Here is a 12732-nt window from a genome sequence, read left to right on the forward strand (position 1 = left end):
ATTTTCCTCCTCCTCCTCCATGCTCTTCTTCTCCTCCTTCAACATTTTCTCCTGCTGTTCTTTTTTCCTCCTCTTTTTCTTTCTCCTCCTCATGTTCCTCCATCTTCTCTTCTTCCACCTCCCTTTGCTCCTCCTCCTCTTCATCCTCCATCCACCTCCTTTTTCTTTCTCCTCCTTTCCCTCCACCTCCTCCTCCTAAACCCCTTGTTTTTACTCCTCTTTTTCTGTCTTTCCTCCCGTTCTTTGACTTCTTCCTCCTCTTTTTGCTCCTCCTGCTCCTTTTCTTCTTTTTCTTTCTCCTCCTCCTTTCCTCTACATACTCCTCCTCCTCTTCCTTCTTGTCTCCTCCTCCTTCCTTTCCTCCTCCTTCCTTACCTCCTCCACATCTACTTTGTTTTTCTGCTTCTTTTCATCCTTCTCCAAAACTTAGCCTTCTTCCTCCTCCTTTTTTTGCTCCTCCTGCTCCCTTTCTTCTTTTTTCATTCTCCTTCCTCCTCCTTTCTTCTGCATACTCCTCCTCCTCTTCCTGCTTATCTCCTCCTCCATCTTTTCTTTCTCCTCCTTCATGCTCCTCTTCCATCTTTTCCTCCTCCCTCGTTACCTCCTCCACGTCTTTTTCTGCTTCTTTTCATCCTCCTCCTTCTCCAAAACTTAGCCTTCCTCCTCCTGCTCCTCACCTTTCTCTACATCCTCCTCCTCCTCCAAAACCTCTCGTTCTTTCACCTGTTTCTTCCTCCTCCTCCTGTCTATGATTCTTCGTTTCCTCCTCATCACGTTTTTCTTTCTTTCCTCGCCTCCCCCTGCTCCTTCCTCCTCCTCTCTATAACTTTTACCAGAGACGTAGCTCCTTATGACGTCTTTATTTTCATCCTCCTTCAGTGAGGCGTCAGTTTTACCTGCTATAATCTCGTCTCCTCCTCCTGTTCCTCCTCCTGCTCCTCCTGCAGCCTCACCTGGCAGCCGACAACCTGGAGCTGATCAGGGACGACGACGGGAACAACCTGCTCCACATCTCGGCCTCCCAGGGCCACGCCGACTGCCTGCAGCACCTCACCTCCCTGATGGGGGAGGACGGCCTGAACGAACGCAACAGCCAGCAGCTCACGCCGGCCGGCCTCGGCGTCAAGGTCGGTGCCGCTGCTCACACTGGGTCACGTACAAATGTATAAAACGACGGCAAACACACACGAAACTACTCAAAACAGACGCAAAAAGAGCAGGAAGAGACAGAAAACGACCACATGATGCAAAATGGCTGCTAAAGGGATAAAAATAATCTGAAAAGAGCTGATAGAAGACACGTTAATGATGAAATAAGAGATTAAAACTGATTAAAAAAGACAGAAAAACAAAAGCAAAACAAACAGTGGAAGTTCCATGTCGTCCACCATGTGGTCGTTTAGTGAAAGAGGTTACGGGTCGTAAACATCTGGACAAGATGAGACGTAGACTGAAAGGATCTGGTGGGAAATTTAATGATCAGTGGCTGCTGTGTTTGAGAAACTTTATTAATTTGCATAAACTCTGCAGACAAATCACACAAGATGTGTAGCCGTGTTTTGTTTGATGTTTAACAAAAATAAATAAAAAGATGTCGATCAAAAAAGACAAACACTGAGCGCTACTAACAGCCGAAAACGATGTTATATATATATATACACACACACACACGGCTGAAACCAGAAGTTTGAGTGCCATTAAAGCACGTTTATATATATTATGTCATTTATATATATTTACGGTGCTTAAAAACTTAGACAGGTGGCCTCATGCATCTGTTAAATGCTGTAAATATGATGAATATTTTCTTGTTCGTTCCTTTTAAGCAGAAAACAACCAGGTTACAGTGATTTAATGTGCAGCAAACACCAGCCGTTTGTGGCTGTTTGTGATTAAAGGTGGAGGTGAGTTCAGTCGCCTCAGGTTGAGTAACGTCGTCTCTGCGTGACGGTGCAGCTGATTGTCTTTAGCGCTGACTAGCTAGCTGCCAGGCACGCTGTCACTGGTTTTATATTATTAGTACGCATTTAGCTAGATTCACACCATTAAAACCGGTATTAAGACGAAGTGATGCAACGTTTAGGAGTTTATTTTAGTTTCCAGCTGCCATCAGAGCTCTTGACAGCAGAATAATCACCTGGTGAGAAAATATAAATGTACTAATACACTGAAAACAACTGCCTGTTTTGCAGAGACTCTATGAACTCCTGAGAAAAATGTGTCGTGAGTAGTTTTAATGTCTGGCTTTATGTATTAATGCGTTGGACCAATGCTCGTCGGGTCACGTGACAGAATTAACTCGGTGTGCAGGAACTAGCAGCAGGAGAACCTGGCAGCAACCACACCTCTAGACAAACCTTTAAAGCCTTGGAGAACCCGACCGATGCAGCTTTATGTCATTTAAAACCTAACAAAGGTGTGAACAGACGTTTTTATGCAGCTTCAGTCGTACATTCACTGTGAATCCTGCTTCAGATTTCCTCCGTTTTTCTCTTGCCGATGGAAACATCAGCCCTGAAAGACAGAAACCAGACGAGGCAGCCGGTCGTCGAGGTCGTAGCGAGCTGAGATTGTTGATAAGACAATGTGGCAGCGGCAGCAGGAAGTCGGTCTGGTTCTGTGGAAACCAGGCTGCTGATTGGCCGCCAGACAGGAAGCGTGTTATCAGGAGACAAGCTGGGCAGCTGTGTGCCGACCCCTGATTGGCTCTTATCGACAGGACGCTTGTTTGGTGTCTCAGGTTAACGGGAGCTGCTGCTTCTCACTGAGACGTGTTGGGAGACTTTATGTTCTGCTCATAAATGTGTTTAGAGTCTCGTTTAGACGAAGCTCGTGGTTGTGGTTGGGAGGATATAAGCGGGTTTTACTTGATCTGTGGTGAAACCAAAGTGTGTTGTCGTTGCAGAACGGCCATCTGGAGTGTGTGCGGTGGATGGTGAGTGAAACCGAAGCCATAGCCGAGCTGAGCTGCACCAGAGAGCATCCCAGCCTGATCCACTACGCTGCCCGCTACGGACAGGTAACACGCCGACACCTGGACAACACCTGCACGGTCACACACTGTCAGCTCCTCATGAGGAAACTTACAGAGAAGGTTTACAGTCGTGGTTAGATCAGAAAAATGTCAGATTCTGCCCTCGCTGAGCATCGGTAAGTTTGGTGGTTCTTTAAATGAGACACAAAGATTTCCAGGTTTATTTCTCCAGTAGAACATTAAATCACATGCTGTCGGTCACAAAACATATTTTACTGTTTTATCCAGCTGGATTTAAAACCTTAATAACTCAAACAGAACTGTAACAAAACGTGGGAAATAAAAGGCACATGGTCCACTAGCATAATGCTAACATACAATGGAAATTGCCATAGACACGCTAATGGAAATTAGCACCAAATTTCAACAAGACAGTGTGAATGAGCTGCTTCACTTTGAGTGCTCAGAATACACTCAGATTTAAAGAGTGTGCTCAACTTTCATGCATATGATCCCTCTGCTTCTAAAATATTAGAAAATACGTTCAATACTTTGGATTTTGTTGCACAAATCGCTGAAGACTGACCTGAAATAAATGCTTAGTTTTTGCTGTTTTATTTCATAATTTAGTGGCCTGATGTTTGCTGATGTAACGGAGCTGATTTAGGACAAAAACATTCAGTTTAATATGTCGTGTGCAGTATTTCATCAGGTCATATTCTCATTTCTCAGGGGCAATAGTTTATTTACAGGTGCAAAATGTCACTTTTATGTACGATGTTGTCGACGTGATGTGGAATGTTTGTGTTTGATTTAACTTTTTAGCTCCAGTATAATCACCAGCTTTACTTTCTTGAGTCTTATTTTAGTTTAACCATTTTATTTCAGTATTGTATTGTACTTATATCTTATTCCTCTTCTGTCATTTAGTTTTTTCCTAAATAATATCTGGCACAAGAACGTCCTTCAGGATTATTTAGATTTTTTTTCAACCATGAATGTTGAAGGAAGCTCTTTAAAATGTGCGTCTCTTAACGGATCAGGCGTCTCCTCTGTTGGTTTCTGTGCAGGAGAAGGTTCTGCTGTGGCTGCTCCAGTTCATGCAGGAACAGGCCATTTCTCTGGACGAGGTCGACCAGAACGGAAACACGGCGGTTCACGTGGCAGCGCAGTACGGACACCTCACCTGTATACAGGTAACGCCCACCGCTGCTACAGTCGTTCACTGCAGCTCAGCGTTCAGTAGAACCTGCAGAACTGAGGCAGCAGAACATCAAACTGGGTCGAGTACATTCAAGGAGCTTCCTCGCAGCAACAGCAGCAACTTTCTCTGAAGGTGGGACTCGATGCAAACAGAAGTATAGCCAGCTCTTAGACACACAAAGAAGAACGAGCTACAAAAAACAATAAAAAAATAGCTGATAAAAGACAGAAGACAAGACAAAAAGAGATAAAAACTGATGAAAACAGACACAAAACGAACACAAACAGGCGCAAAAAGCAATAAAACAACAGAAAAGATGCACAAACTTAACAGAAACAGTGAGCTACAAAACAGCAAAAGAGAGCGAAACGACTACAAAGACACACAAAGAGACACAAAATGATCACAGAAAGTTAGAACCAAACACAGAAACAATAAAAATGAGACGACGAATAAACTCAGAATGACCAGAGAGAGATAAAAACTGATGAAAAGAGACACGAAACGAACACAAACAGACGCAAAAGGCAACAACACAACAGCAAAGATGCACAAAATGACTCAAAACAAACACTAAGAGTTCCTAAACAGCGACATAAAGAGCAGAAAGAGACAGAATCAGTCGACTCCAGACTCACTGATGTCCAGGAAGTCGGCGGCGTTTCTGCTTTTTGTTCAAAACGTCGAGTGTAAACTTTCTGGCAGCTCAACAACCAACATGCAGGTTATTCAAAAACAGCAGCTGACTTTCTGTGTTTCGTTCCTCAGTTGTTCCTCTGATGCATCAACAGTTTATTTATTAATCAGATGAATCAGTGCAGCTGCTGCGGTCCCTGTATGTTCTGTTTGTTCAGTAGAAAGAAGAAAAAGATGCAAAATCACCTAAAATGATAATAATATGTACAAACACCAAGAAGAAGAAAATCGCCACAATAAGTTAAAAGAATCTCTAAAACAATATGTGAGAACACCAAAAAAAGAAGCAAAATCCCCAGAAGAAGAGGTGAAATCACCAGAAATGATTGAAAGCAACACAAGAAGAGGCAAAATGCACAAACACTAAAAAAGATGCAAAGAAGAAATCATGACAATAGGACTTCAAAATGCAAAAAAATCCCCCCAAAAGTAAAAAAGAATGTGCATAAAAATAGTGATGACAAAAAAGATGCAAAATCCCCAGAAAAAGAGATGAAATCACAAAAAAAATATTTGCAAACACCAAAAAGAGAGAAAATCTACACAAAAACATCACAAGATCATCACAAAGTTGTGTTTATTTCAGTATGAAACAGAAAAGGATGTAAAATCCTCATAAAAAAAGATGCAAAAGCACAAAAATAAGATGCACAAACACCCCAATGAGAATTTAAATCACCAAAAAATCCCAAAAAGTCCAAAAAATAGCGAGAACAACAAAAAAGAGGCAAAATCAGTCACAAGATCAACAAAAAAAATTATTCCCAAACACCAAGAAGAGACAAAATCTACACAAAAAAGATCTCCAGATCACCACAAAGTTCTGTTTATTTCAGTCGAAAGAAGAAAATGATTCAAAGTCCCCATAAAAAGATGCAAAATCAACAAAAAATAAGAAGCACAAACACCCCAATAAGACGTTAAATCACCAAAAAATCCCCTAAAAGTAAAACGAATGTCCAAACAATTGTGGGAAAAAGCTAAAAATGTGCAAAATCACAAAAAATTAAACACCAAAAAAGATGCAAAAAGAAATCTCCACAATAAGACTTCGAAATGCAAAAAAATCCTCCCAAAAGTTAAAAAAAAGTTTTTAAAAAAATAGCGAGAACAACAAAAAAAGATGCAAAATCTCCACAAAAAGACAATCAACAAGATAATATTCCCAAACACCAAGAACATCCCCAGATCACCACAGAAACAGACGTCACCAGTCGATACCGTTTTATTTTCAGAAACCAGATGAGTCTGTCAGCTGCTCCCTGGATGTTCTGATCCGGTCAGGAGGTTTAATTTGCTGCTGAGTCCAGTGTTTGGTTCTGTTTCTCCATTAAAACCCTGACTGACTCCAGTAATCAGGCTTTTCTCCGTGAGGCTGGTTTCCTGCTCGGATGTTGTCGCTCTCGTCTGCTTCCTGACCGACTGACCCGCTGTGTTTAATCTGATGTCTGTGGTCCAGACCCTGGTGGAGTACGGCTCCAACGTGACGGTGCAGAACCAGCAGGCCGAGCGTCCGTCCCAGAGCGCCGAGCGCCAGGGCCACACCACCTGCGCCCGCTACCTGGTCGTCGTGGAGACCTGCATGTCGCTGGCGTCGCAGGTCGTCAAGCTCACCAAACAGCTCAACGAGTGAGTCGCACGACTCGGTCACGTCACAGTCACCTAGTTTTTGATAAAACCTGAGAATTTTCCAGCCAGTTGTGGCTCCATCGCTGCACAAGTCATAAAATCCAAACAAACCAAAGAAAAGCTCGTCTAATGACTCCGTTAATGAATGAAGAATGAATAAAACTCTACAGACTCAATCCAAAACCAGACAAAACAACATTACCGTAATGTCTGGACTATACTTTTTTCACACTCTTTGAACACTGCGGCTTCAGAAAAAGCATTTACGTGTTTCTGTACGTTACCACGACGTATTTAATTAAAAGTTAAAACGTCTTTCTGTGTAAATATCTCATGTTCCAACACCTGCAGCTCATATTCAGGTGCTCAATAGTCCAGAATTTACGGTAACTGATTAAACAAAAGGAATTCCCACTGGACTGAGTTGGATCATTTACGGCACCAGAACCAAATGTACTAATAGACACACTGCAGCAGTGTTTGGTAAAAGATTATAAAGTCTTATATGTGTGTATAAATGTGTATAAATGTGTGTGTTTGTTTTGCAGACAGGCAGCAGAGAGGATGACTCTGCAGAAACAGATGCAGAGACTGATGGACCCCAACAAGGCCGAGGGAACCCCCAACAGGTCGCCAAGGTAACGGTTGTTTTTAATCAGACTAAAGGTTTCCTGTTTCAGCTCAGTCAGGATCACCAACATTATCTCTATTTGCTAAACGCCAGAATAATGAGAGTCAGAGGTTTACATCCACTAAGATCCTCCAGACTATCTGGGAAAGCCCAGGTGATGATGTCATGGCTTTGGAAGCTTCTGATTGGTTCATGTGAGCTAATTGTAGGCACACCTGTAACACGCTGCTTCCTCTGGAGGAAAACATGCAGTATTTCACATTTTCAGTCTTATTTCAGTTTAATTTGCAGATATTTCATTTGCATGTGAAGTATTTGTAGATCAAACAGACGACATCATTATTAATTAATGTTTCGTCATCCTGTGTGACACTTTTACTGCTTTATTCTTATTTTACCTTAATTATCGTATTTCAGTGATTTTCTACTGTTTATGCTGCATTTCTCATGTTTTGCCTTTTTTTTCTGAGTGATATCTGCTGAGACTTTCCTTCAGGATTCATAAAGTCGACTTTCTTGTCAGTTCTGGTAAATGTGAAGAAAATAGACGGAATTAATGTCGTATCTCCCCAAACTAAAAAGATAAAGACGCTACGAAACCAGCAGCGCAGTGGTGTGGTACTGGTTTTACTTTAGTTTATGTAGTATTTCAATGCAGCCACATGCTTCTTGTTCTATGATTAGAGGTAGTGATGGTATAATTATTGGTTAATTAGTTCATCATCATCACATTTAGAACATAAAGACCGACTGTGTCTCCTGCAGCTCCCACCAGCCCTCGGTGGAGGCGTGGCCGGAGATGATGCTGACGGCGGAGGGGACTCCCGGCGACGGCCACTGGCTGGTCCGGCAGGGCGGCGTCGGTCCGGACTCGGTTCTGAGGCAGCTGCTGGGGAAGGACGCGTCGGAGCCGCTGTGCCCCAGAGAGAGGCTCCCTCCGGCGGGCAGCCTGAGCCGGGACGGCCCCCCCGGAGGCCGGAGGACGGGGCTGGTGGAGCGGCGGGAGCTGAAGCTGGCCCGGCTCAAGCAGATCATGCAGCGCTCGCTCAGCGAGTCCGACTCGGACGGGTACCCGCCCGAGGAAGGTAAGAGCCACGGAGCCCCGCCCCCTGGCGGCACACTGCGACCCGATAGGCCGTCCAACCTGCCGATCGCGGAGGAGGAGCCGGCGTCCAACCACCTGCAGCTGATGATGAGGAAGCACCTCCCCTCCTCCGCCTCCGCCTCCACGGCCGACAGGAAGCTGGCCTTCTCGCTCAGCGGGTCCAAGTCGGTGGACAGCGTCGGCTACAACCCGTCGCCCACCTCCAGCGACCCCGAGGCCGCCGACGGGAAGACGCCGGACGCCGCCGACCCCCACGACGCCGCCAACGGCCAGAAGGTGGCGACGAGCCCCAAGAGCGCCCTGAAGTCGCCGTCGTCTCGCAGGAAGACGTCCCAGAACCTGAAGCTGAGGGTCACCTTCGACGAGCAGGTCCACAAGAGCTCCAACCAGGAGGCGGAGCCGAGCAGAGCGCCGGCCAAGGAAAGGACTCCGACAGGAAGCTCCGAGGGCAAGAGGTTCGGCACGTTCCGCTCCATCATGGAGACGCTGAGCGGCAACTCGAACCACAACAACAACAGCAGCAGCCAGGCGGCCGCCAAGCCGTCCGGCTGCCAGAACTCACCCGGCAGGAAGTCGGACAGCAAGAGCAGCCCAGGGGGCGGAGCCAAGGGCAGCCCGGGGGGTGGGGCCAAAGGCAGCCCGGGGGGCGGGGCCAAGGGCAAGAGCAGAACCAGTAACGTTTAAGTGCCTCCTGACGGCAGCGAGCAGGAAACGGCTGAACGCACAAGAAGACGGAGTTTACTGAAGATGAAGCATCTCTACAGGAAGTGAAGGTTTTTGTCCTCGACTTGGTTTCTCTGTTTACATCGACTTCCTCCTTCCTCTGGGTTCCGTCTGACCCACATTCACACGTTAACGGACGCTGATCGCTCCGTGTTTACTGAACATAACCGTGTTCTGACCATTAGACGGTAAACTAGTCCGTTAAACAGTTAATTTACTGCCAGAGAAAAACCATGAAGAGCTTCATGATCGTCATTCCAGAATCTAAATCCCAGTTTCAGCTCAGCGATGACGTTTCTGAGCTCAAGAGTTCTAGATGATCTGAACTCGAGGTCGACTTCCTGTCTGCTACTGGAGCTTTGAGCCGAAGCGAATAAATAAAACAACTCGATCTAAATGACCACCAAACACTCCTCAGAGTTCATTTTCATCTGCTCGTTCTCTGTTAAATCGATGACAACAAACGCTCACACTAGTTCTAGATGCTCTCAGTACGTCTTTGTGTTTATTTTGCGTCTGTTTTTTATTGTTTCGAGTCACTTCCTGTTTCTGTTTGTGTCGCTTCTCGTCAGTTTTAATCTCTTTCTGCTCGTTTTGTGTCGTTCGGCTCCAGAAAACCACAAGAAGTCGACCTCGGGTTCGGATCAGAACTCATTCCAGACGTACGGCGGGAACGTTTCTCGCTGTTTGTTCGTCGAGGTTTCGTTTATTCTCGCTGATCGTTTGACTTTTGTTGGTCTTTACAGCCTGAAACACAAACACAGGAGCAGAGAAACTGAAGGATTTCATTTTATTCTTTGTTCTTCTCACCTTTCATCAAACTTGTCTTGTTTTATTTTTACTGTTTTCTCTCGTTTCATTGGTACAGAACACGTTCTGGTCGTTTCTCTGCCGCTGAAGATGAACTTTACTATTATTATTATTATTATTATTATTATTTATGCACACGCTTCTTTGGTTTAACGTTTCAATGAAATGTGGTTATAATCCTGCACATGTGCTGCGGCACAACCATACTTTACAACCACTGTATATATATATATGTGTATAAATATATATATGGATAGTATTTAAGTTGTTTTTTTACTTTATACTCCAACACGTTTCTCTGCTGGTTTCTATCTCCACTGTTATCATCTATGCAGCGTTTTGAAGTCGACGTAAACTCTTCCAACAAACAAACCGACTCGGAGCTCCAGAACCAGAAGCTCCGACCCGACGCTCGGGTTTCAGGAAAACGAGCCCAAAGCGACGAAACGGGAAGTTTTTGGAGCATAAATGCTTCAGAAGTTCGTGTTAAGATGTAAACTGGGTCATTCCCGTCACAGAAATGTTGATAAAGACAGAAATCCAGAACATTTAGACGTTTCTCAACAAACTCTTTGGTTTTTACATCGTCCCAGAAAGTTAAATGTTCCTTCAGCAGCACTTTGAAGATCTTAAAATACCAGAAATTTATAGATAAATAAATATTAATATTCAAACTACAGTGAAAATAAATGAACTCCAAGTGATATGAAGACCAGATTTGTCCCCTGATTGTCCATCAAACACGACTTTAGAGGTTTTTTTATATCAGCGTTTGTCTTTCTGAGGAAATCTCTGGTTCTGTCCACTGGGTTCCAGGATTTAAACCTTAATTGACCTTAACGAGGTTTTAAAGTAGTTTCTCTGTTTAAACACTCAACGATTGTTGTAAAAAAAAAATTAAAAATCAATTTACATTTTACAATTTATTGCACTTTTTCAGATTTTTCCTGTTTTGTTAAATTACTGATCAAATATAAATTCACAGAAAAATAAAACCAACACAAGCAAAAACTGTAAATAACGAAAAAAAAAAAGTTTTTGTTTGTTTTTCTACATTTGCCTGTAAAATTACATTTTAACTCTTTAAATCATTTTTTAAAATGAAATTTTGCAGGTATTTCCTGTTACTGGAAAGAAAACTGATGAAGACCTGAAAAATCTTTAATTTACACATTTTCTCTGTTGTTTTGATGAAGTAAAAAATAAAAAAATAAAAGTATGAATGTACGTGTTGAACTACAAAAACATGAACCGAAACAACAGTTAGGTGGAAATAATATGAGCGCATCTGTTTAAAATGCAAAAAAAAACAAAAAAACACATTTATGACGCAAAACAACCACGAAAAAATGCTAAATGTTCAAAATGTGACACAAAAGAACCGATTTATGAGTTAATTACCACAAAAATATGTGAAAAGGTCAAAATGTGACGCAGAGCAACTACAAAAAGACGTGAAACAAACAAAAGGTGAAGCAAAATGACCAAAAAAGATGTAAAATGAACAAAACGTGATGCAAAAAGACATAAAAATGAGCAAAATGCCCAACAACAAATAAAACAGACATGGACACAAAACACCCATAAAAAGACACAAAACAACCAAAACGTGACATAAAATGACCTGAAACATCTTTAATTAACACATTTTCTCCGTTTTGTTTTGATAAGCGGTGAAGTCGGAGAATAAACGAATGAATTTACGTGTTAAACGACAAAAACATGAAGAAAAACAACAGTTAGCTGGAAATAATGTAAACGACACAGAAACAGCAGAAAGTTTAAACGTCTCAAACCCGACTGTGAACCAGGAATAGATCAAACTAGTTGATTAATTCACTAAACTGAGCTGAGGTTCTTCTGTGTGCAGCTGAAAAACAGTTTTCTGTAACTTTCACACACTGAAGCCTGGACAGCGCCTCCTGGAGGCTGCACGCTGTATTACAGGCTGTTTCTTATTTAGTTTTTTAACAATCTCGGACACGAAACACGTCGTGTTAGAAGGAAAGCCGGACGGTAAATCTTTGGATTCGTAGACGTTTGTTGCCACTTTATGGTTCTCACCTCTGTGACGAGTTTAGCCTGAAGTTTAGTCGCCTCTCACTTCCTGTTTTATTGTGAAAAACGCTCGGATCGCAGCCTCGGCTCTGGTTTTCAGAAGCTTTGGGAGAAACTGGATCGTTACGTTTGTGATGCTCGTTCATGTTCATCCAGTTTACGTCTTTTTGTTTTTCGTTTTTTTTTACCGTTGTTGAAGGTTTACCGGCTGCTGGTGACGTCGTTCAGGACAAACTCTGTCTCACGTTTTCTGTCGTCTGGTTAAAAACACGACTTAAATCAACGTCTGGACTCGACTCGGACGGTCCAGATCGACTCCACATCCAGTAAAAACCCAACTCGTCACCAACAGCTGGTGGTTCATTTACAGATCTGTTGTTATTCTCATGAAAGAATCGTGTGATTTGGTGCCGAACATGATGAAACTAAAACCCGTGGCTCTGATGGAACGCTGCCACGTTTGTTTACAGCAGCTCAGTAATTGAGGATGTTTGATTATAAATTAAAGCCAGAACAGTGTTTTCACTGTTTAGCACCAAACTGCGCCGGTTCTTTCCAATAGTTTCTGGGTGGATTAGCAGCAAACTGCCGATCTGTAGGACAGCGTGTTGCCTGAAGTTGCCGGTCGTGTTGCTCGTTGCCAAACAATCAGTGTTTTTGTGTCGATGAGACGGTTTGTGAAGAGTTTCATCGTCGAAGGACTCGGACCGGACGGACGTTTACCCACAATGCAAAAAACCAACAACAAACTGTAAGATGACTGTAAAATAAATGTTTTCTACGAACCAGACAGACGTCCTTCTGCTGTCTGAACTGTTGTGAAGGCTGAAGACAAACTGAAATAAACTTTATTTCTGGACTTCCAGGAGGCGTCGGGTCCAATTTGTTCAGTCGCAAAAAAA

General features: G+C 43.2%; 1 protein-coding gene across 1 annotated transcript; it reads left to right on the forward strand.

Moving 5' to 3' along the window:
* Positions 1–947: 947 nt before the first annotated feature.
* Positions 948–10698, forward strand: sncaip (synuclein, alpha interacting protein; the record flags this gene model as incomplete). Its single annotated transcript, XM_008287694.1, has 6 exons — positions 948–1127; positions 2906–3019; positions 4045–4170; positions 6334–6503; positions 7052–7141; positions 7900–10698. Coding segments are annotated over 6 exons (1704 nt in total), but the record flags the coding sequence as incomplete, so codon positions are not given.
* Between the last annotated feature and the right edge of the window lie 2034 nt (positions 10699–12732).

This window comes from Stegastes partitus, unplaced genomic scaffold, assembly GCF_000690725.1.
Source record: "Stegastes partitus isolate 25-593 unplaced genomic scaffold, Stegastes_partitus-1.0.2 Scaffold515, whole genome shotgun sequence".
Lineage (NCBI taxonomy): Eukaryota > Metazoa > Chordata > Actinopteri > Pomacentridae > Stegastes > Stegastes partitus.